The sequence below is a fragment of the Podarcis melisellensis genome (assembly GCF_964234715.1).
Source record: "Podarcis melisellensis genome assembly, chromosome: 17".
Lineage (NCBI taxonomy): Eukaryota > Metazoa > Chordata > Lepidosauria > Squamata > Lacertidae > Podarcis > Podarcis melisellensis.
In genome coordinates, this window is record NC_138534.1 from 13671960 (window position 1) to 13693689 (window position 21730).

General features: G+C 43.2%; 1 protein-coding gene across 1 annotated transcript in view; it reads right to left on the reverse strand.

Annotated features, from left to right (window-relative positions):
- Positions 1-1877: 1877 nt before the first annotated feature.
- Positions 1878-21730, reverse strand: part of KANK1 (KN motif and ankyrin repeat domains 1) — a 127693-nt gene continuing 107840 nt past the window's right edge. The window contains exons 4-12 of the mRNA XM_081893779.1: positions 20101-20316; positions 18569-18671; positions 16771-16995; positions 14164-14251; positions 11296-11515; positions 9494-9636; positions 6491-6691; positions 5103-5201; positions 1878-3305 (exon numbers count right to left, since the gene is read on the reverse strand). Of these exons, the coding sequence (XP_081749905.1) occupies positions 3240-3305; positions 5103-5201; positions 6491-6691; positions 9494-9636; positions 11296-11515; positions 14164-14251; positions 16771-16995; positions 18569-18671; positions 20101-20316 (1361 nt within the window). The 3' untranslated portion in view covers positions 1878-3239. The remainder of the gene's footprint in view (positions 3306-5102; positions 5202-6490; positions 6692-9493; positions 9637-11295; positions 11516-14163; positions 14252-16770; positions 16996-18568; positions 18672-20100; positions 20317-21730) is intronic.

Consider the following 21730-nt stretch of genomic DNA (forward strand, 5'->3'; position numbering starts at 1 on the left):
TCATCAATAAGGGACAATAAGGGAGCCTGGTTTTCTGAACCGGGAAGGGTGGGGTATAAATAAAAATTTATTATTTATTATTATTATTATCACGTGGCAGGGCATGTCAGCAACCAGCTAAACCCGCTCACTGGGTTTAATGCCCTCCAACTGTCGCTGAGCTGTGGCTCCTACAATCTCTGACTGTTGGCCATGTTAGCTGGGGCCAATAAGAGCTGGCTCCCACCATGTCCAGAGGGCCGCAGGTTTCAAGGGCTAAAATGACCCTCACCGCATTCTGAGAAAACTTTTGCTGCTTTCTTGGACAAAGGAATTTCTCCCGGAATCTTGTTTGCTGATATTGGCCTTCTTTCCCGCTACTTAGTAGCAAGCATTTCACTTTGCCTTCTCTTGCAAACATTCGGTAAGATTACAGAATTGCTTTGATAGCTTAATGCCTGTAAGATTTCTGTGATCAAGTCTCTCCTCTTTCTTTGCTACTTAGTTGGGAATTCACACATTTCTATTTTTTGTAGAATGGTACACGTAAGTTTTTCTTTTTTTAAAAAAATATTTTTATTGATTTTCCAATAAAAAACATCCAGTTAATATATCCAATCATAATACTTCAATTAAATAAAAAACTAAAATAAAAAGATCAAATTAAGGTCCAAATTGTATTTATTAATTTTTCAGAGCTCCCCACAGTCTGAAAGTTTTTTTACCATAGAAGGCAGGTCTATGTGCTGCCTGCACTTGCCTTGAGGAGCTCATAATTTTTGTTTTCGGCAACTGAGGTGGCATTTCCCCAGTAGCAGCATCTCCTACAGCCAATGTTGAGGAATGTTTTAACAAACCAGAAATAAGGGAAGGTATAAGCAGCACCCGGCATGTCACACAGCAGCCAGTTTACAAATATGCCTGGCAGTATTTTGGGCTGTTTTATACTCTCCCCAAGGCTCTCTTGTTCTGCTGACATAACTGTAGGCTTGGTGTCCTGTGTCTTGTATTTTTAAAAACTGCTGCTGAGTACCGGTATTTTATTTCAGGGTTAGGCCTTTTGCCATTATCTTTTTAAACAACCAAATCATCGTCCTTATTATATCTGCCTAGAAAAGTTTTGGATAAAAGTGTAGCGAACAGTTCTATTACAAGGAAAAGAGCTAAGCTGGATATCATCATTTTATGACTATTTCTTTTCATTACCCCTTAGTTGACAGATATTTATTTATTTGCTTCAGTATTTTAGGTTGTATCTTCAGTGGCACTGCTAAATACAGTGGTACCTTGGGTTAAGTACTTAATTTGTTCCAGAGGTCCGTTCTTAACCTGCAACTGTTCTTAACCTGAAGCACCACTTTAGCTAATGGGGCCTCCTGCTGCTGCCGCACCGCTGGAGCCCGATTTCTGTTCTTATCCTGAAGCAAAGTTCTTAACCTGAAGCACTATTTCTGGGTTAGCGGAGTCTGTAATCTGAAGCGTATGTAACCTGAAGCGTATGTAACCTGAGGTACCACTGTAATACAAAAACAGCCATCACTTTTGAGTACCATTTCTGCCCTGCCCACAGTGGTGGTGCTCCTCTTTGCTTTGTGTTGAATTTTCACAGAGCGTGAAAATATGTTCAGGCTGCTAAATGCATCTTAACATAGTGCAAAGCCAAACTTTTATTTTTAATCAGGTGTTAAATAAGCCCAGTTATTTCCAGAATATCAATGCTACGTCTTCAAGAAACTTTTTAGAAGATAAGTTTTATTTCATTCAAGTTCCCTTGCAATTCAAGTTTCCAGCTCTCAAGAGGTTAGTGTGCTATTAAAACACATGAAAAGCAAAGGGCGAGTAAAAAGCAGCCCCATATCATTGCTTTTCCGATTCCATAAAACAACAAAAGTCAGGAATAAAATAGCATAAGGAAATTTTATTTTGAAAATATGGCAAGAGTCTAAGGCACTTCAAACATTAAAATGCACATGACTGAAGTGAACATGACAGAGAAATAGCTTTCCATATATATGTGCCCAGAACTACCTTTGATTTCATTAGAGATGAACATATCATCCAATATATCTCAGGGATCAGGTATATAACAGTTAATAAAATCTAGTTAACAATTGTGTAATGTATTATTTTAATTACAATGGAATAAAAAGTGTCAAAAATACTGACTTAATATTTGATATAAAAGCTATACAAATCGGCAGCAACAGTTTATTTAGCAAGTTTCAGACCCATCTTCCACTGTTAAGCCATCAACCCACCAGCTGAGATTCCAAAGAGCTGACAACATAATCAATTGCCACTTTTTAAAAAATAAGCATGAACACACTCAAAACCGTTTTGGAATGACATTTATAATAAAAGAGTTCTTGCCAACAATTCCAACATTAGCAAATATAAATATCTGTAAAGAACATACCTTAAAAAAAGCCAACAAGATTTGTCCAGAGGTGCATTAAGGGGGAGTACAGTCATAACTGAACAGATAGCTTAAAAACTGTACGCAAAGTAACAGAAGATATATTCTGCAGCAAAAACATCATACCATTTCCTAGAGGCTGAAAATGTGGGCTCTAGGAAGACTCAAAGGGCTACAGATGCCACACAAAGGCTTCATGAAAATACCGTATTTTTCTGGGTATAAGAAGCCTCCTATTTTGGGGGACTCCTAATTAAGAAAATGGTTGTTGACCTTTTTTTTTTGGAAAGGATTTCCCATAGTTGCTAAGGGGTTTTTTTTTTGGGGGGGGGTAGCCCAAAGTTGTTGAGCAACCTATCACACGTCGCCCTGATGCACTATCCATGTATAAGACACCCCCAAATTTTTAACATACTTTTTGAATAATAATTAAAAAAGCTCGTCTTATACACAGAAAAGTATGGTAGCTACGGCAATTATCCCGCTAACAGCGTCCTTTGTGTCCAGCAACTTGCCCTGTCATCAGATACTTCCCTATACCTCACTGTATACCTGTAAGATCCTGCACTGGCATGGGGAAGTCTGCCCAGTCCGTGTGGTGAGCAGGCACACACGCATGACCATGGTCACGCTATGTACACGGATCCTAGGTGACTTTGTTAGGAAAGGTGCTATCCTGACTTTTCTTCCTCTTGACCCTTCTTTGTATTTAGCTCCAGATGCTTTATTTCAGTTTGCAGGTGAGCTCAGGCACAAGACGATTACATTCAATATCTGTCACTGTAAAACAGTAACCGCTAGCAGCTTGGGAGAGGTGACATGAGAGTTTACAGATACATGTGCATTAGCAATCAAATGTGCCTCTATGTGTAGGACCAGGAGATGGCTTTCTTCCAAGCCTCGGGGTGCCCTAGAAAAGAAAAAGGAGACGGCTGTTAAAGATGGGAAATAATTAACGTGGCCGTAGAGAGCCACTGACCCTAGTTTAAAGCTTACTGAATACTTTTATCGGCTCAAAGATAGATGCAGCTCCACCAACTTCAGTACAGTTCTGAAGTGTCGGGTGTGATACCTAAGTAGCAGTCAAATACAACATTCCTTGTTTTCCTAGAGTGGACGTGTAGGGGAATGTTTGGTCCAGCCAGTCAAAAACTTCCTGTTTCCTCCTGGCTGGGACACACTTCCTTTGCATGCAACTAGAGGTGGGCGTGACCTTACCTGTCCAGGTAACAAAAAGGACAAGGCACACAGCACTCTCTCTCTCTCTCTTTGACTTCCTCCGTCGTTGGAACAGCTTTTTAGCTAGAGATTATCTCCATATGGGATTGATCCACATGCATATACTTTGTAACTAAGTCTGCCTTCAGGGATCCAACTGTGAACTGAATGTGAGTAAACTTCTTTTATATACTTTATACAAGATTGTGACGTGTCTATTCTTTTAAGAGGGATATAAGGGAACTTACCAGGAACCTAATAGTGAGAGGCTTACACAAGTCTGCAAACAGCTACCCACTGTGTGTTTAAAATGGGAACTCTGCTAAGTAAAGGAACTTGCTAGTACAAGTTAGGAAGGATATTAATTAACAATATATACTCTCCTGCCTCCCTGAACATTACCACATGAAGCAGTGAAAGAACATGGCTTTCATGAGGCAGTGGCCACAGGTCATCGTTTTTCGATTGTAGCCATCATAGCAGAAAGAAAGAAAAACAGCAAGAAACAGGAACTGTGGTAGATTTGTATAGCAAAAAGGGAGTATGAGTACACTGGATGGGGAAAGTGACACAACCTCCACCCTGGAGACCAGACTATCCAACACTGGAGGTGGGTGTGGGCATGTTAAGTATAATTGGTTTAATTCACTCAGAAATGGGAAAATGTCTGAGTATTAATGAAGGTTTAAAAAGGAAAATGACTAAATGTGTATTGGCAACATTGGCTTTCTAAGTGGTTCCTGGGCTTCTTAATGGGTTGATAATTAGCTAACTGTTGTTTTCTGCTTGCTCTAAACTGAATGTAACATTTGATCAGATGACAAAGGTACTGAGTTGCAAACTCGCCATCTTGTAAGTGTGGTGGCCATTTTCTTTCTCTCAAACTCTGTGGAGTGAGGATGTAAATGAAGCTTTGCATATAAAAAGCCTAAGGCAGGCTGCAGGGAGAGACAGACTTCTGCTTCTAGGTCTGTTTGGATTATTTCACATTTTCTAAGATGCTGAGCCTGTGCTGGACAGAACAAGACACTGTATGGATATTTTGGATGTATCATTTGAAGTTTTTGTTATGCTTTGAAGAAAGTTCTGCAAGTAAAAGTTGGAATAATATCTAATGGGCCTGGACAATGGTTGCTTCCAAAAGGAGTCAGTTCTTATGCTTCCAGTTGCTTCAAACTGCACAATATATTAGTACCTACAATGGGGCACACCTTTCTCATCAGTGTATCTTTTAATAAAGATCTTGTTCCAGCAACCATGGCAGAAAAATTCCAACCATCACAAGAAGAAAAATACTGAAATGAAGAATAGCAGCTACAGTGACACCAAGCAGAAGGCTAAATTGGGAGAGACATACCAAGATCACTACTGGTTAAGTTTCTAAACTTTAAGAGTCGGCACTGACTTGGACGAAGACTCAAAAATCCTTTTGCCAACCCTGACCACATAAACCAAAGAATTATGTGTGGAATGTAACCATGTAACTCACCGGGGACTGTGTTTTGGAAAAGTTCACGTGAGCATAGAGAAGAACAGCTATATCCTTGTGCCCTGCCTCCAGGGCTATCGAAAGTGCCGTACTGCCATCCTTAAAAGAGAGAGAGAGAGAGAGAGAGAGAAATAATGTGCATATGTCCATCTAGAACTTTCTTAAAAGTGCAACAGCCTTTGAATGTTGAAAGAGAGCAAAATGCAAGTCCTGCCATTCAGCCAGCCAAAACCATATAGAGTAAGTTTCAAAAACAATTACAGTGGTGCCCCGCAAGATGAATGCCTCGCAAGACGAAAAACCCGCAAGACGAAATGGTTTTTCGGTTTTTGCGACGCTTCGCTAGACGATTTTTCCCTATGGGCTTGCTTCGCAAGATGAAAGCCCATAGGGAAATCTCCGGGGACCTCTTTTAAATGCTGGCAGTGGGGAGCAAAGCCTTTCCCCCCCCTCTGGACTTCAGAAGAGGTCCAGGAAGGCCGGCGGGGGCGAAAGGCTTTGCTCCCCACCGCCAGCATTTTAAAAGCCTTCGCTGCCGCCCGCCAGCATTTTAAGATCGCCCCGGGACAGCGGAAAAGTCTCCACTGTCACGGGAAGGCAGGCGGGGGGGGGGGGGAGCAAAGACTTTCACCCCCCGCCAGCCTTCAGAAGAGGTCGGGGGACAGACTGTCCCCGGACCTGGTCTGAAGGCGGTTTCCATAGGAACGCATTAATTGATTTTTAATGCATTCCTATGGGAAACCGTGCTTCGCAAGACGAAAAACTCGCAAGACGAAAAGACTTGCGGAACGAATTAATTTCGTCTTGCAAGGCACCACTGTATTACAATTGGCAAGATCTGTGTTTCTGTTTTGTGAGGCAATGCGATGGTCAGGGGGGTCTTCTCAACGAGGGAGCAGGATTATTACAAGAACACTGGGACCACAAGAACACCAAGTAATTTGGTGACCATTTTAGGAAGCTGAACATTATATTGCCCAGAGGAAGAGAAATGGGGTGATAAAACGTTCATCAAATCTTAGAATTGGCTGTGATAGTTCCAGTTAAATTAACCACATTCTTAAATTTCAGACACTCCCAGAGGGCAGGCTTCTCTTTACGACTTTCCTACATGCGTAATCTTGACACAAAAACAAAAAACACCACCGTTGTCAGAATCACAGGGTGCTATATTGCCTTATAAAGACTTCAAGATATAATGACACAGCCAGAGGTGCCAGCTTGCAAAGGCGATGGAGGGGGGTCGACTTCAGGGTGTTGGGGGTGGAGCTGAACATGGCGGCAATGCGGCTTCGATGGCCGGTGGCTCCTCCTCCTCCAGCCGCCACCAGTTGGGGGCTGATTTGACCCTCCTCCCCCTCCGCAGCAGGCCTCTGATGGCAACTCACATTATCCTCCAGCGTGCCATTGCATCCCAGCTGAGCCAGCAGAAGTTTGACTATTTCCACGTGTCCATGTTCGCTAGCGCACATCAAAGCTGTGGAGCCCTCGTCATCCTGGATGTTGACATCTGCGCCACAAGCCAGCAGAGCTTTCACCATATCTATTCGCCCATGGCTCACAGCAAGCATGAGAGCAGTCTGGCCAGCCTGCGTGCAGGAGAACAAAAATGATACACGTTTCCTGGAGCACAGATTAGCATAGTGGAGTCATACCCAGATCACACTCTGTCCAACTCCTCGAAAGATTCCATCAACAGTGTCTCCGAAACATTTTACACATCACTTGGGAAGAAAGGCGAACTAATGCCAGTGTACTGGAAGAAGCAAAGATCACCAGTGTCGAAGGAATGATTCTTCAACATCAACTTTGTTGGACTGGTCATGTTGTGAGGATGCCTGATGATCGTCTTCCAAAGCAACTATTTTATTCTGAACTTAAAAATGGAAAGCGTAATGCTGATGGTCAACAAAGGAGGTTTAAAGACTCTCTCAAGGCAATTTTTTTAAAAATGTAGTATGAACACCAACAATTGGGAAACACCGGCCTGCGAGTGCTCCAACTGGAGAACAGCCTTTACCAAAGGTGTCATGGGCTTTGAAGACGCTCAAACTCGGGATGAAAGGGAGAAACACACTAAGTGGAAGGCATGCATGGCAAATCCACACCGTGATCAACCCCTGCCTGGAAACTTGCCGTATTTTTCGCCCTATAGGACGCACTTTTCCCCTCCAAAAATGAAGGGGAAATGTGTGTGCATCCTATGGGGCGAATGCAGGCTTTCGCTGAAGCCTGGAGAGCGAGAGGGGTCGGTGCGCACCTACCCCTCTCGCTCTCCAGGCTTCAGGAAGCTCTCCCACCGCTTGCGGAGAGCTGCCTGCTCCCAGAAGCCTGGGGGGCGCTGAGCTCAGCGCCCCCAGGTTTTGGGCTTCGCGCAGCTCTTGGCAAGCGGTGGGAGAGCTGTGCGAAGTCGCGCAGCTTTCCCTCGGCTTGCGGGTAGCAGCCTGTTCTGGGGGCTGAGCTCAGTGCCACCCAGGCTTCTGGGTGCAGGCAGCTCTCCGCAAGCAGTGGGATAGCTTCCTGAAGCCTGGAGCTTTCCCGTGCTTGGGGGAGGGGAAAAATAATTTCCCCCCTTATTCCCCCCCCCAAAAAAACTAGGTGCGTCCTATGGCCCGGTGCGAAAAATACGGTATGTCCCCACTGTGGAAGGACATGTGGATCCAGAATTGGCCTCCACAGTCACTTACGGACTCACTTTTAAAACTGTGTTTATGGAAGACAATCTCACTCAGCTACGAGGGATTGCCAAAGAAGAAGAAACTCTGTCCGTTATTATACAGTCTTACAAAACAGAATACTGACGTCTATGCATCTATATACCCAGCTAATCCTCCTACAAGTGCCTTCTCACCTGGAGGTCTTTTCTGTACAGTGTTAGCACCAGGCCTTTAGTGGGGCATCATGTCCTCTCCAGAACTCTCTCTTATTACAATATAACCATCTCTAATAACATCATCATGATCATTAGGGGGTTGGACTCAATGGCCCTTGTGGTCTCTTCCAACTCTATGATTCTATGATCATCATTTGTACCCCACCCACCTGACTGGGTTGCCCAAGTCACTCTGGGCAGCGTTTCAGCACCTGTTGAAGATGTTCCTTTTTCAACAAGGGAAGATTTTTTTTATCCCAGTTGGTATCTGTATTAGATGTGTAATTGTTTTAACTGTTTTTATATGTGCAAGCTGATTGAAAGCTGGCTTCGCCCCACTGCAGATGATATGACACCTCTCTTCATTCTAAGTTACTGTAATAGATTCAGGTCTAGGGGAAAATGTTGACTGTGTATGCGCATATTATTTATTTATTTAGGACCTGTGTCCTATGAGGCAACTCAAAGTGACTTCACAATACGATCCAAACGTATATAAAACTATTGCACACATATTAAAAACAGTTAATACAATTGCAGGTATAAAAACATCCATGTAGGCTCAACTTCTATAGTAGAAACACAAAAATGTGAAGCACAACACACAAGCATGAAGTAATTTACTTATGTTTGCAAGTGGGGGCGTAGTAATTTGCATTTAATGCTTACACCTTTTACCAAAATCCTATTAAAAATGCAAATGCATAGATCAAAAGAGGGTCTGGTTGGGTTCTGGCATTTTGCATTACTCACAGAATTTACTAGTAATGGGTTAGAATGGGCAGCAACCAGCATTGCACAAGGGGACTCCCACTCCCACAATGGGATTTCCCCTCCCCCCTTGCAGCCCCCCCCCCTTTGCACCCACCAAAATCTGCTGTGGGGCTACAAATATAATTGGGTGCACTCTTCACACCTTGGATCAAATCTATGCTTCCAGGTGCCATAAAAAAGCTGCAGAGATAGCGCAGGATAGTGCGCACCCCGGAAATTATCTCTTTCAGCTTCTGCCTTCTGGAAGAAGGTACAGGGTTATAAGGACTAGGACTAGCCGCCTGAGAAAAAGTTTCTATCCAAATGTGATTTGGATTTTAAACACATTGTAAGGAGTCTGTATGGGAGTATATTATATTTAAAAATGGGGTATCAGAGTTTTTAGGGGGTTAAGCAGGCTGGGATAGCAGGCTTGTTGGGTTTTGAATGTCTGATGTAGATTTTTCAATTTCGTTTCGTTATTTTTCAATAAAGATTATCGAATCGAATTGAATCAAGAGGGAGGAGTGGAAAGTCCTACTGTAGGAGCAGAAATCTGTTGCCCAGGAAGCCAGGCAGACTCTAGAAGTGTGCCTGGCCAGCAAAATATGCCAGGAAATTGCAGTTTACATAGGGTAGCAAAGCAAAAATAAGAAGTGGTTGTTTTAAGTGATCTAGTGAAGTACCATGGAAAGAAACACTAAGGGGCAGCTTAAGCCTGAACGTCTATCGCTGCGCAATGAAGGCTGAATTCAGCGGCACCAACCTGGCTTGCTTTAGCGTTCACATCCCCACAGGCAAAGAGTTCTTCCACTATTCTCATTTCTTTCTCCGCGTCTACAGCTGCAAGAGCAGCCAGCATAATGGGGGTGTAGCCAGCCTTGTTCTGGTGATTTACATTGCAGACATCTGCAGAGGAGAAGAAGAGACCATCTCTTGAGAAAGTTGGACGCAATTGTGCAAAAGAACTGAATCGTCTGTTACTAGAGCAGCTCTTTTGGAAGTTCAGCAATTGCTTACATAATGAAGATGATTCAGAAGGACTTCCAAAGGAGGCAAGCGTGGTTCTTGAGCCAAGTAAAGCAAACAACTCTCGTTATTGTATGCATTATAGGAGAGAGAGGGCACAAAGCCACATTTCATGCGACTGCTAAGGCAGTTAGCTTGAAGGCAATTGTTCAATAATTCTATGAACAGAACTGCAGGCGGACAGTACCAGCTTCTGCCAGAGGTTCAGGTATGCAGGGATAGAGCTTCGGATTTACGACAGGAAACATCACACAAAACAGTGAAATAGTGGCCGAAATATATAAAAGTGTCTGCACTGTTCCCCCCGCAACTTTACACCGCAGTATAGCCATTAAGGAACACTTTTTACATTTCCAAAGCTTTCAGACATGACTTGCCGGTTAAATGGCTTTCTTCACTGAACAGCATTTGTGTGGCTTCAAATGCATTCAGGTCCCCTGAGGAACTGCCAAAAGCGAGGAAGCAAATTCCTAGCGCCAAGGAAGCTACTGCTTTTGTTCAGGCCTAGCACACCAGTTTATTATCTTTGCCCAAGAGTCTCTAAAAGGAGCTCTGAAGGCCTTCAAACTTGCTAGCTAAGAAGTCTTGGATGTACTGATTTGAATTAAAAAAAAATGTGGACAGATTGCATGTATTTCTGTAAGATGACTAGTCACACAAACTTCAAATTTATTGGCTGCTGTTTCCAAGATAAATATTCACATGCGACATTGGGACAAGAATAGACACTGAAGCAAAAAGCATGCATTCTCTGAAGTCATAGCAGCAGATTAAGCCAATATTTGTAGAGAACTGTAAACTACAGTTTTAAGCCAGTTTCCACTGCAGAGAATATTCTTTAAAAGGTGCAGTTTTCAATAAACATTTAAATGGAAACATTCAAATGCAAACAGTTAAAAATAAAAAAAATCTAATTAAACTTGAGGTTACAAAATAATCATACACTATATACACTATATTAAAGCAATCCAAATTTTAATTCAATAGGCCTCTTGCCTCTGAAACTTCCAGGACTCCACAGGTTCAAATATATGGGAAATTATCCCTCAAAGATTCAAATATGGGAAATTATCCCTCAAAGAGTGTTGTAGAAACTTTTGATTTCAGAACTTCCCAACTAAGACACCAGGTGTTCATCAGCATCCAGTTCTGGCAAGTTGTCTTATAAGGCAACCTGGTCTGAGCTGTTCATATCATTACAAGCTCATTTAATTGTATGCAGAATGATGAAAGGCAGTTTTCAATTGCAGCCCTTATTGAAGCAACATTCATCCTCTAATGAGAGCTCTAGTAACCTAGGTTTGAACTGGAAGGAAGGGACAGGTGGCTTCAGGAAGTGGTTATCTGCACCTGCTTGCTGGGAATTAAGATGCTAGAGATCAGTCGTGCTTAAGGAGTGGTGGCACAAATTATAGAAATATTAAATGCTGATGTTGTGTTGCACCGTCACGTCCCAGGACTTTTATCTGACATTCTGCTGGAGAGGGACCCAGTGCTCTGCACGGAGATCACACAAACATTTCAGAACAGCCAACTTACTTGCATCTAAAAGCAGCTTCACAATTTCAAAGTTCGAGTGGGAGACGCTGTAATGGAGAGCTGTGTTGCCATTGCCATCTGACATGTTGATGATATATCTGAGGACTGCAGGAGAAACCTCCAGAAAAGCAGCGATGTAGTCTCCAACCATTGCAGGAACAGCCGACTTTTGGCTGGATACACGGAACCACTCGTGCTGGATGGTGTTTAAACAAAATCTCTGCCAAAGACACACAAAAAAGTTTTTCAAAGGGATGCCTGTATATGCAAGCGGTTTCTGTCCAGTACTGAAATTACAGGAAAAGTAGTCTTCTCCTTTAAATCAAAAGTTGGCAACAATTCCTAGGCCCCCACATCATGATCATCATGATCATCATAATCATCATCATTATTATTAACTCTTTTTCTGGCTTCTGTAGTATTTTAGCCACACAAAGCACAAAGTCTGCTTTAACAGGGCTTGACTTTTACCTGCCTCCTGCAACTATTTGAAATAAGTATGTTCATGGACATTCGGAGGATAAAGAGCGTGTGTTGGTGGGTGACAAAAAAGCATGGAAAACCGAGAATGCATGCAAGGAGCCTCCTCCTCTCTTGTCAAGAAAAGAAAACCATCCTTGGTGAGATTCACCTCCCCCACCGATCATTAACATTTATGTAACATTTGAGAACAGCCCCATTTGCCCAGGCATTTGCCCATAATTTGAAATTCTTAAATTGTGAGGATACTTGGGTTTGCTTTTCTTTTTTAACACTGCATTGCTTTTATTGGTGCTAAAAGCAGGACCAGGGCAATAGACAACCACAGGGCATACGTCTCTAGGGAGTGCTCAACTACTTCAGCAAAATCTGGTGCCCATGGACAAAAGCCATACTTTTAACATAGGATGGAGCAGAAGCTCTAGTGTGCAATACAAACTAATATTGTGTGACACAGAAGAAAGGTAGCCAGCAGGGCAGATGTGCGGCTGGAGTGTCCTTTAACCCAGAAAATCTGGCTCTTGAGTCAGGATTGAAATAAATTGAGCTTTATTGGCTACGAGCCCTCCAGAACTACTAATTATCTCTAAGGTGGCATTTGCATACATGTTCATCTGTGTGTATACACTCAACATAGTTTTTCATTAAAATGATGCCATAAACCAGGGGTCGGCAAACGAAGGCCCACGGGCCAGATCAGGCCCAATTGCCTTCAGGATCCGGCCCGCAGACTGTCCGTGGATCGGCGTGGGGATTCTGTTGGTTCGGGCTGCGTCATTCCATCCCCCTCCCCACACACTGCGGCAGCACCTCCTCCCTCCCTCCCAGTATATCTGAAGGAGCGTCTCTACCCCCATTGTTCTGCCTGGACACTGAGGTCCAGCTCCGAGGGCCTTCTGGTTCCCTCCCTGCGAGAAGTGAGGTTACAGGGAACCAGGCAGAGGGCCTTCTCGGTGGTGGCACTCACTCTGCCTACACACAAGAAGCAGCAATAGCGATGGTGGCAGCCCCTGGGAAGGTAAGCACAGCGGCTGGTGGGGAGGACTATTTGCCCCCCTTGCCTCTTCTTCCAGCTCCCCCCCCCCAGTACCGCTTCCCCGGACCACCCCAAGGTCTGAGGGACAGTGCACTGGCCCGTGGCTAAAAAAATTTGCTGACCCCTAGTATAAACAGTGTGAAGGAAAGCCTGCCGGAAAGCTCAGAGACAATGCAGGTTATCTGGGGACACCTGAGGCTGAAGGGCCCATCGGCTTTGATCTGCTCGCCTGCGTGGCACAGATCATATACTTCAGCCCAACTTCAAAAATGGAGAGATGGAAAGAATTTCTTCCTGTGTTTGGCTAGAGCTGGAGTACATTCCACATTGGAACACAAACTTTATACTTTCATAATCAAGAGGAATGCTAACTTCCTATCCTGTGTACTTTCCCAAATGTGTTAGGGCTGCTAAGAGCAGAAGCATGACTAAGTGAATGGTGGTTCTGCTTTCAGCAGCTTGAGGATGCTTCATGGGGCTTTAAAACAAGCCTTTTAAAAAATGCTTTCCTTCTATTAATAGCTGCATTAACTAGCGGCACAATGATGTTTGGGAAGGTAAGTGAGCTGAAGTCTTTTTGGATGGGACTGAAATTAGATTCAAGCCTCCATCACTCTTATTGAAGGGAAGGAATGCTTGGGGTTCAGCATGCCTGGTCATTTTGGCACACAAATTTGGCTACCTTCATTCTACCATGGTCCCTCGAGTGTCCACAGTAGATTAAGCAGGTCTACTTCTTCAGTACAGTGGTACCTCAGGTTACATACGTTTCAGGTTACATACACTTCAGGTTACAGAAATAGTAACCTGCTAATGCAGAAATAGTGCTTCAGGTTAAGAACTTTGCTTCAGCATGAGAACAGAAATCGTCCCCGGCAGCAGCAGGAGGCCCCATTAGCTAAAGTGGTGCTTCAGTTTAAGAACAGTTTCAGGTTAAGACCGGACCTCCGGAACGAATTAAGTACTTAACCCGAGGTACCACTTTATCAAAGAAGTGTGCATGCACATGAAAGCTCATACCAATAACTAACTTAGTTGGTCTCTAAGGTGCTACTGGAAGGAATTTTTTTATTTTGCTTCGACTACAGCAGACCAACACAGCTACCTACCTGTAACCAGGTCTACACGGATAGCTTTGCTGCAGGAAGCAGGAAATGCAACTTTCTATTTCCAGGGAAATTTCCCTTTTATGGGCCTTGCCATTTTTTTTGCTTCATCTGAGCAGGATCTGGCAAGCTGCAGCAACCAGGCAGTGATGTTTTGGCGCATAGACAGCTCTATCTTAGGCAACTCAGATTTTAATGTGGCAAGTAATGAGAGCATATACGATTTTTAAACGGCACTGGACTTACTATCTCTTTGCTGAGCATAGCCTTTGGATCATCGATGCTGCCTTTAAGAAGATGGCAGGCAGAAAGCATCTTTTCACTCAATTCATATCTGAAGGAGGGGAAAAAAGAGGTTATGTTTAGATGACACACTTTCTGGCATTCGTGTTTGGGGCAGGGGGATGAAAAAATAGGATGCTCTTTATCAGACAGTGGAGCTACTCTGAGAAAGAAGAACAGTGGCATGAACTGACTTTATATCAAGGAAGGTGGTAAGATGCCTTACGCATTTTATCCTAAACTTCTGAAGAAATATCCTCAAAGATCAGTGCCTAAAATATCTCCCCACCCTCTTAAAGCCCCTCCAATTAGTCTAAAGGCCAGTGCTTTTTTTCCATATATATATATATATATATATAATATGTGTGTGTGTGTGTCTCTGTGTGTGTGTGTACTCTCATTTTCCTACTCATATTGAAATACTGCCCCTCAATGAGGCCAAACTTAGATTCACAAAAGGTTTAGGGGTACGAGTCCCCCTGCGTCCCCCCAGAAAAATTCAGCAGTTATGTACAAAGCCTTCGTACTTGAAAGCCCTTATGCAGCGTCACTGTTTAGAGGACTGAAGTCAAGCAGGTAGATACAGGAGCTATCGTGCACTACGTGTGAAGACCCCTCCAATGCAACAAGAAATCTGGCTGCCTGAACCTATGGATGGCTTGTTCCAATGTATGTTACTTAAGAACATGGGAAGCTGCCTTGTACAGTGGAACCTTGGTTCCTGAACGGCTTAATTGCTGAACAAATCGGCTCCCAAACGCTGCAAACCCGGAAGTAAGTGTTCCGGTTTGAGAATGTTTTTCCAACGCCGAACGTCCGACGCGACTTGAGTGCAGGAAGCTCATGCAGCCAATCGGAAGCCATGCCTTGGTTTTTGAACCGTTTCGGGAGTTGAACGGGCTCCCGGATCGGATTAAGTTCAAGAACCAAGGTTCCACTGTACTGAGTCAGACCTTTAGTTCATCTAGTTCAATATTGTCTTCGCTGACTGTCAACAGCTCTCCAGGAACTGAGACAGCCCTACTTGGAGACACCAGGGATCGAACCTGCGACCTTCTGAATGGAAACAGCTGCTCTACCCTAGAGCCACGGTCACGCCATGGCATATTATGTTACACTGCAAGCATCTCTGGCAAGGTGCACTTGAAGTCATTCAGGTCGCCATTGTACAATCGTGCCAGAGACTAATTTGCAAAGGATGTTTGTGTCACGAAGGACAGGATTGCCAATTATACTGGAGCAATCATCTATTCTTTCCAGCCTTATGATTCTAAACTGTGCAATACATTTGAATTATGCCATCTAATCAAGCAGTGGATGTTTAATTAATAGTGATGATGCAAACATTATTGAGTGGCATCTGATTAAACGGCAATCATCACTAAATAAATATGCATTGTTTGGTGGCTACTGAAATATCAACGTTTGATTTCTGCCATTATTGTGCTACCATTTCTGCCATTTATTTAAGTCTCTTGACACACTCTTAACTCGACGTGTTAGCAATGTTTCCCCCCCCCCCCAACTCAACGGGTGTTTCATTTTGGCTCTCATTTGCAAACCATATTTCTCGCTTAAGTTTATTATGTAAGAAATAATAAAAACACATACAGTACTGCCTACAATGCAAAGCACAGCATGTGTTTGAATCCTATTTATTAGAGGTGCAAACAAATTGTGGAACAGCAACTTAACATTCATAGAGTTTGGGTTTAATAGACCACACTCAGCATATTTCTCAGTCTAGAAAGATTAGTAGACATATCCAGACTTCAGAAGGAGGAATTACACAGGAAACCAAGGAGCCAGCGTTAGAAGAGGAAGAATCTTGTGGCTATGAACACAGTTTTGGATGGAGTCAGCTGTGTAGTCCTCCTATCTGCCATTTGTCCAATGACCAGGTAGATTAAATATCCTTAAAAATTACATGCTTTTAACAGGTCTATAAAAGAAAGGACTTACAAGGGGGCTTGAGGTATCCCTGGTTCACTCTTTCTTTTTATTGTACTGGGGAACAGGTCTTATGGGGAGGGGGAAATAAGAGAGGTACAACTGGTAGAAATTCCAGATACAGGAACTTGAAAGTACAGAGAAGTGAAATTATTATTTTGGATTTGATATCCCGCCTTTCACTCCCCTTAAGGAGTCTCAAAGCGGCTAACATTCTCCTTTCCCTTCCTCCTCCACAACAAACACTCTGTGAGGTGAGTGGGGCTGAGAGACTTCAGAGAAGTGTGACTGGCCCAAGGTCACCCAGCAGCTGCATGTGGAGGAGCGGAGACGCGAACCCAGTTCACCAGATTACAAGTCTACCGCTCTTAACCACTACACCACACTGGCTCTCTCTTCAAATAATGCTTTGAAAATTCCTCAGAAATATAAAAAGAGATTGCAGTAACTGCTGCTCTGAATATTAAGCAATACACAAAGCAGGAATTAGCTTTTGGGTTCCGAAAATAAGTCTTACGTTCAACTTGACGCCCAAAGCTTAGGCTGTGGACAACCACCAATGGTCAGAATTGGGGTCTAGTTTCCCTAAACACATAACATTTTAGAATGCGTAAATGGTACCTCTCACGGATTTCCACTTTCTCCATCTCCGTCTCTTGAACCTCCACCATTTCTTCCACCCTGGCAGACTTAACATCTCCTTTGTTTATCTCCTGCTGTCCTTCCACTTCAAGCAAACTCCCATTCTCTTCAATTTGAGCATATTCGTTCCCGACACACTCATCATCTGACTCAGATGATGAACTCTCTTCTGAACTGGAATCGTCACTCGATGTTGTTTCATACCTACACGACAAAATGTTGTCTATCAATGCTGTGTATAAATTCCTTTCATTTAATAAGCAGCTTATTAAAAATGTCGCTTATTTCATTTCCCTTAAGTAGCTGTGAGATTGCAGTTGTTCACAGATTACATTTATGGAGGAGGAATAAACTATGTCCAGAAAAGTCTGGTGGCTTCTCTCCAAAAGGTTCAAAAGTGAAGATTTGTAGTAAAGCACTGCCTAGCAGAGGAGAAATCAAGCACCAGAATAGTAGGGGCAAACAGACGTTAGTCAATGCTAACAAAACTACAGTACGACAACAAATCTAACTTTCTAAAAACCTGACTGGTTCATGCAAATACTGTGTGACCCCATGAAGATTACAACATTTCAGCATTAATTGTTGTTTTGTGTACAGTGCCATTTCCAATTGTTCTTGTGAACTGGTCTTGTCAGAAGGCAGGAACGTTGCAGAAAATCCAATTTGTTTTTATGAAAAGGAAGACAGGCTGAAAGTGGGCAAGTCTACTAGACACATGGCAAATTGACAGCTGCGTTCAGTTAATCTGAAAGACCATAAAACTGGAAAATTCATGGGCATTTAGTGTAAAAGGCGTTAGCCAATGAGAACCCGGCAGACCAGGAAGTGACCAGGCCACATATGAGGTCTCTGAGTGGGTACTCGCTGGGCGGCAGACTTTAGTGTAAGGCAATGAAAGGAATTTTCTCCCCTGTCACATCCTTAAGTTTGCACTAGCTGTGATCTACTATCAGTAGCACAGTATTACGTTGAGAGAAGTTTTGCTACAAGAGAATATAATATTTTTAAATGTCTTAAAGTACACAATGGAAGATCCAGGCTCCACTTCTCTCCCCTGAAGAGGAGAGGCATAAAGCCTTGAAAGAGTTGAATTTTATTATTTTATTTTATTTTAAAAAGGGAAAAGAGAGAAGGCTTATGAAATGGTGTGGAATTGCTAAAATGGAACAGGATATTCTTCTTCCTGAACTAAGGGCGTGGGGCACGAATGTCGCAGTGGGGAAAAGGAGCAAAGTGCAGCCACATTCTAGGCAGCTCTCATTCCCAACATCATAAAAAGCTAGTTGTGGAAAGCATGTCGTTGTTTGAGGGCCAGAAAAATGGGGATTTGCATGCAGAGGAAACTGTACACAGCAGAGAAACACATGGAACCCACAAAACAAAGCGGAACTATTGCACAGAAAGCTAGTCCTTAGGTTGTCATATTGTGAAGTCTCCTTTTGTTTTTGTAATGGACATTACAGTCGTACCTCAGAAGTCGAATGGAATTTGTTCCGGAAGCCCATTTGACTTTGAAAATGTTTGGAAACCAAGGCACCACTTCCGATTGGCTGAAGGAACCTCCTGTAGCCAATCGGAAGCTGCAGAACTCACGCTGGATGTTCAGGTTCCAAAAAACATTCGCAAACTGGAGCACTTACTTCCAGGTTTGCAGCGTTTGGGAGCCAAAACGTTCAAGTCGCAAGGTGTTCGACTTCCAAGGTACAACTGTAGTCAGTTTTGCTTATATAACTTTGAAGAGGAAGCAGCTTATTTCAGACCTGGAACTCCTTACCCTCCATTAATACCGACAAACTGCAGGTTCTTCTTCCCATTCTCTTCCTTTTTCCCATCCTTTTTCTTCATGATGGACTTCAACATGCCCTCATTTGCACATACTGGGAGAGAGAGAGAGAGTGCCACAAGAACTCATTTAAGTAAAGCTTTCACGTCCCTATGTGTGCTGCTGTTTCAGATCTTAAAGCCAAGCTGCTCTGGTTCACCTACAGATTTAAGATGTACTGGTGTGGTTAAAAGGTAAAGGGACCCCAGACCATTAGGTCCAGTCGTGGACGACTCTGGGGTTGTGGCGCTCATCTCGCTTTATTGGCCGAGGGAGCCGGCGTACAGCTTCTGGGTCATGTGGCCAGCATGACTAAGCCGCTTCTGGCGAAACCAGAGCAGCGCACGGAAACACCGTTTACCTTCCCGCCGGAGTGGTACCTATTTATCTACTTGCACTTGACGTGCTTTTGAACTGCTAGGTTGGCAGGAGCAGGGACCGAGCAATGGGAGCTCACCCCATCACGGGAATTCGAACCGCCGACCTTCCAGTCGGCAAGCCCTAGGCTCTGCGGTTTAACCCAGAGTGCCACCTGCGTCCCACTGGTGTGGTTATAAGCACATAAAATTGGGTCCCAATGAATAATGCACTGGAAATTAGCCCTCCCCTGACCCCTCTTCCCCATGCCCAGCTGCCTCCTTTCCCAGCCTTTGGATTATTTATTTATAAAAAAATATCTGTATACTGCAATTTCACCAAAAGATATAAAAATTAAGAAAGCAAAGCGGTTTGAAACAATTATAATACAACAAAAACCAAACAAAAATTGAAACAGATCACCAGCTAGTTATTACCTAAAACTTTTTTTCTGAACTGTTTGCATAAGCCTGGCGGCAAACATGTAAAAGGGGATTCAAAAGGGATTTAGAAACGTGAGACACAAATGATTTTAGAGCTTACTTTGAAATACAGTCATGCCTTGGAAGTCCGTTCGACTTCCAAAATGTTTGGAAACCAAAGCATGGCTTCTGATTGGCTGCAGGAAGCTCCTGCAGCCAATCGGAAGCGCCGTTGGACGTTCGGCTTCCAAAAAACGTTCAGAAACCAGAACACTCAACTTCCAGTTTTCCATTGTTCGGGAGCCAAAACGTTCAGCAGCTAAGCCATTCGAGATCCAAGGTACAACTGTATACATTTTCTTAATGTTGTAAGAGACAGGTGTCATCATATTTGGGTTGCTGAGATATTTATATTGTCTGCAACAATAGAATCGTAGAGTTGTAAGGGACTTTGTGGAATATGCAGCTGCCCCAAACTTTGCATTATCAGCATCATCCTCTAACCAAATGGGCATGGAGCAAGGGTATAATTCTATTACGAATTACATTTCTCCTGCTTGAATTAATGACATTTTCCCTAAAAGAGTTCCACTTGAGAGTGGTGCACGAAGAAGTCATAATGGCCAGATACGTTTATTTACAAACTAACAACAGCACAAATAACAACAAAGCAAAAAAGAAACAAAGCAATAATAAATAAATTACCATAAAGCCCAGAGGCCAGCTGGTCATCTGTAAGATTAATTGGAGACATGGTGCTGTCTTGGGAGGGCGAGGCTGTCCGGTCCGGTCCTGCTCCCACTAGGGTGGTCTTCTCCTTGCTTATTGTCCCCATCTCCTGACCCAGTTTCAACACTTGGGAGCTTGAAACTAAATGAGAACTACCAGGGTGGCCACGAGGAACGTGCAACAAATTGTCCGCTGTCAGCAAAGAAAGGAGTGGATTACTGAACCATGAAAGCTTCTGGCTTAATGTTTCTGTTATACAGTGGTCCCTTGGTTCTCAAACGCCTTGGTACTCAAACAACTTGGAACCCAAACACTGCAAACCCAGAAGTAAGTGTTCCAGTTTGCAAACCTTTTTTGGAAGCCGAATGTGCTCCGTTTTGAGTGACACACTTCCATTTTGAGTGTTATGCTGAGGCCTGTCAGTTTTTGCTATTTATTTTGCGTTTTTTGTGGCTCCTTTTTTCTTTTGTTTTCATGACTGTTCAGCTACTGATGGATTGTGAGACTGCAGTACATTGTTTATTGCTTTCATTTTATGGATCAATGGTCTCGTTAAATAGTAAAATTCATGTTAAATTGCTGTTTTGAGGGTTGTTTTTAAAAGTCTGGAACGGATTTATCCATTTTGCATTACTTTCTATGGGAAAGCGTGCCTTGGTTTTGGAACGCTTTGGTTTTGGAACGGACTTCCAGAATGGATTAAGTTTGAGAACCAAGGGAGCACTGTACTCAATTTCTAGTATTTTGTTATCTATGGAAATGCCTCAAATATCCACAATGCACAACAGTTTGCTCCTGTTTGCGCTTGCTTGGCCTCTTCTACACTGAAACCAACTTCTTAAACATGCTCACATTTCACTGGATGCCGGGAATAGACACCTCCCCTCTCTTGCATCCTGGTCACAGAGGCTGTGGCAGTAGTAGTAGTAGTAGTAGTAGTAGTAGTAGTAGTAATAATTTTATTATTTCTACCCTGCCCATCTGGCTGGGTTTCCCCAGCCACTCTGGGAGGCTTCCAGCAAAATATTTAAAATAATAAAATGCAGTGGCGTAGCGTGGGGGGTGCAGGGGGGCCAGCCGCACTGGGCGCAACATCTGGGGGTTAGGGTTAGGGGGCGCAAATCCACGGGTTAGGGGGTGAAAATTACTTGCCTTGCCCCGGGTGCTGACAACCCACGCTACGCCACTGATAAAATGTCAAACATTAAAAACTTCCCAATACATGGCTGCCTTTAGATGTCTTCTAAAAGTTGTGCAATTCTTTATCTCCTTGACATCTGATGGGAGGGCGTTCCACAGGGTGGGCGCCACTACCAAGAAGGCCCTCTGTCTGGTTCCCTGTAAGTAAGTCCAGTGAAATAATCTTCAAATGTTATCTGTAAAACAATTTGAACAGATAACATTTGAAGGTATTTCACTGGACTTATTTAATTTTTTTAAAAAATTACCATCTTGCTTTTCTTTTCAGAATTCAAGGACATCAGTTTTTGCTTGTATAAAAAGGCGCTGCTGTTCAATGACCACAAGCAAAAAGTTAATAATAAACAGTCCCTCCCATGGGGTAAATCTAACATCTGGAGATGAAGCTGGTTACTTCTATATCTCA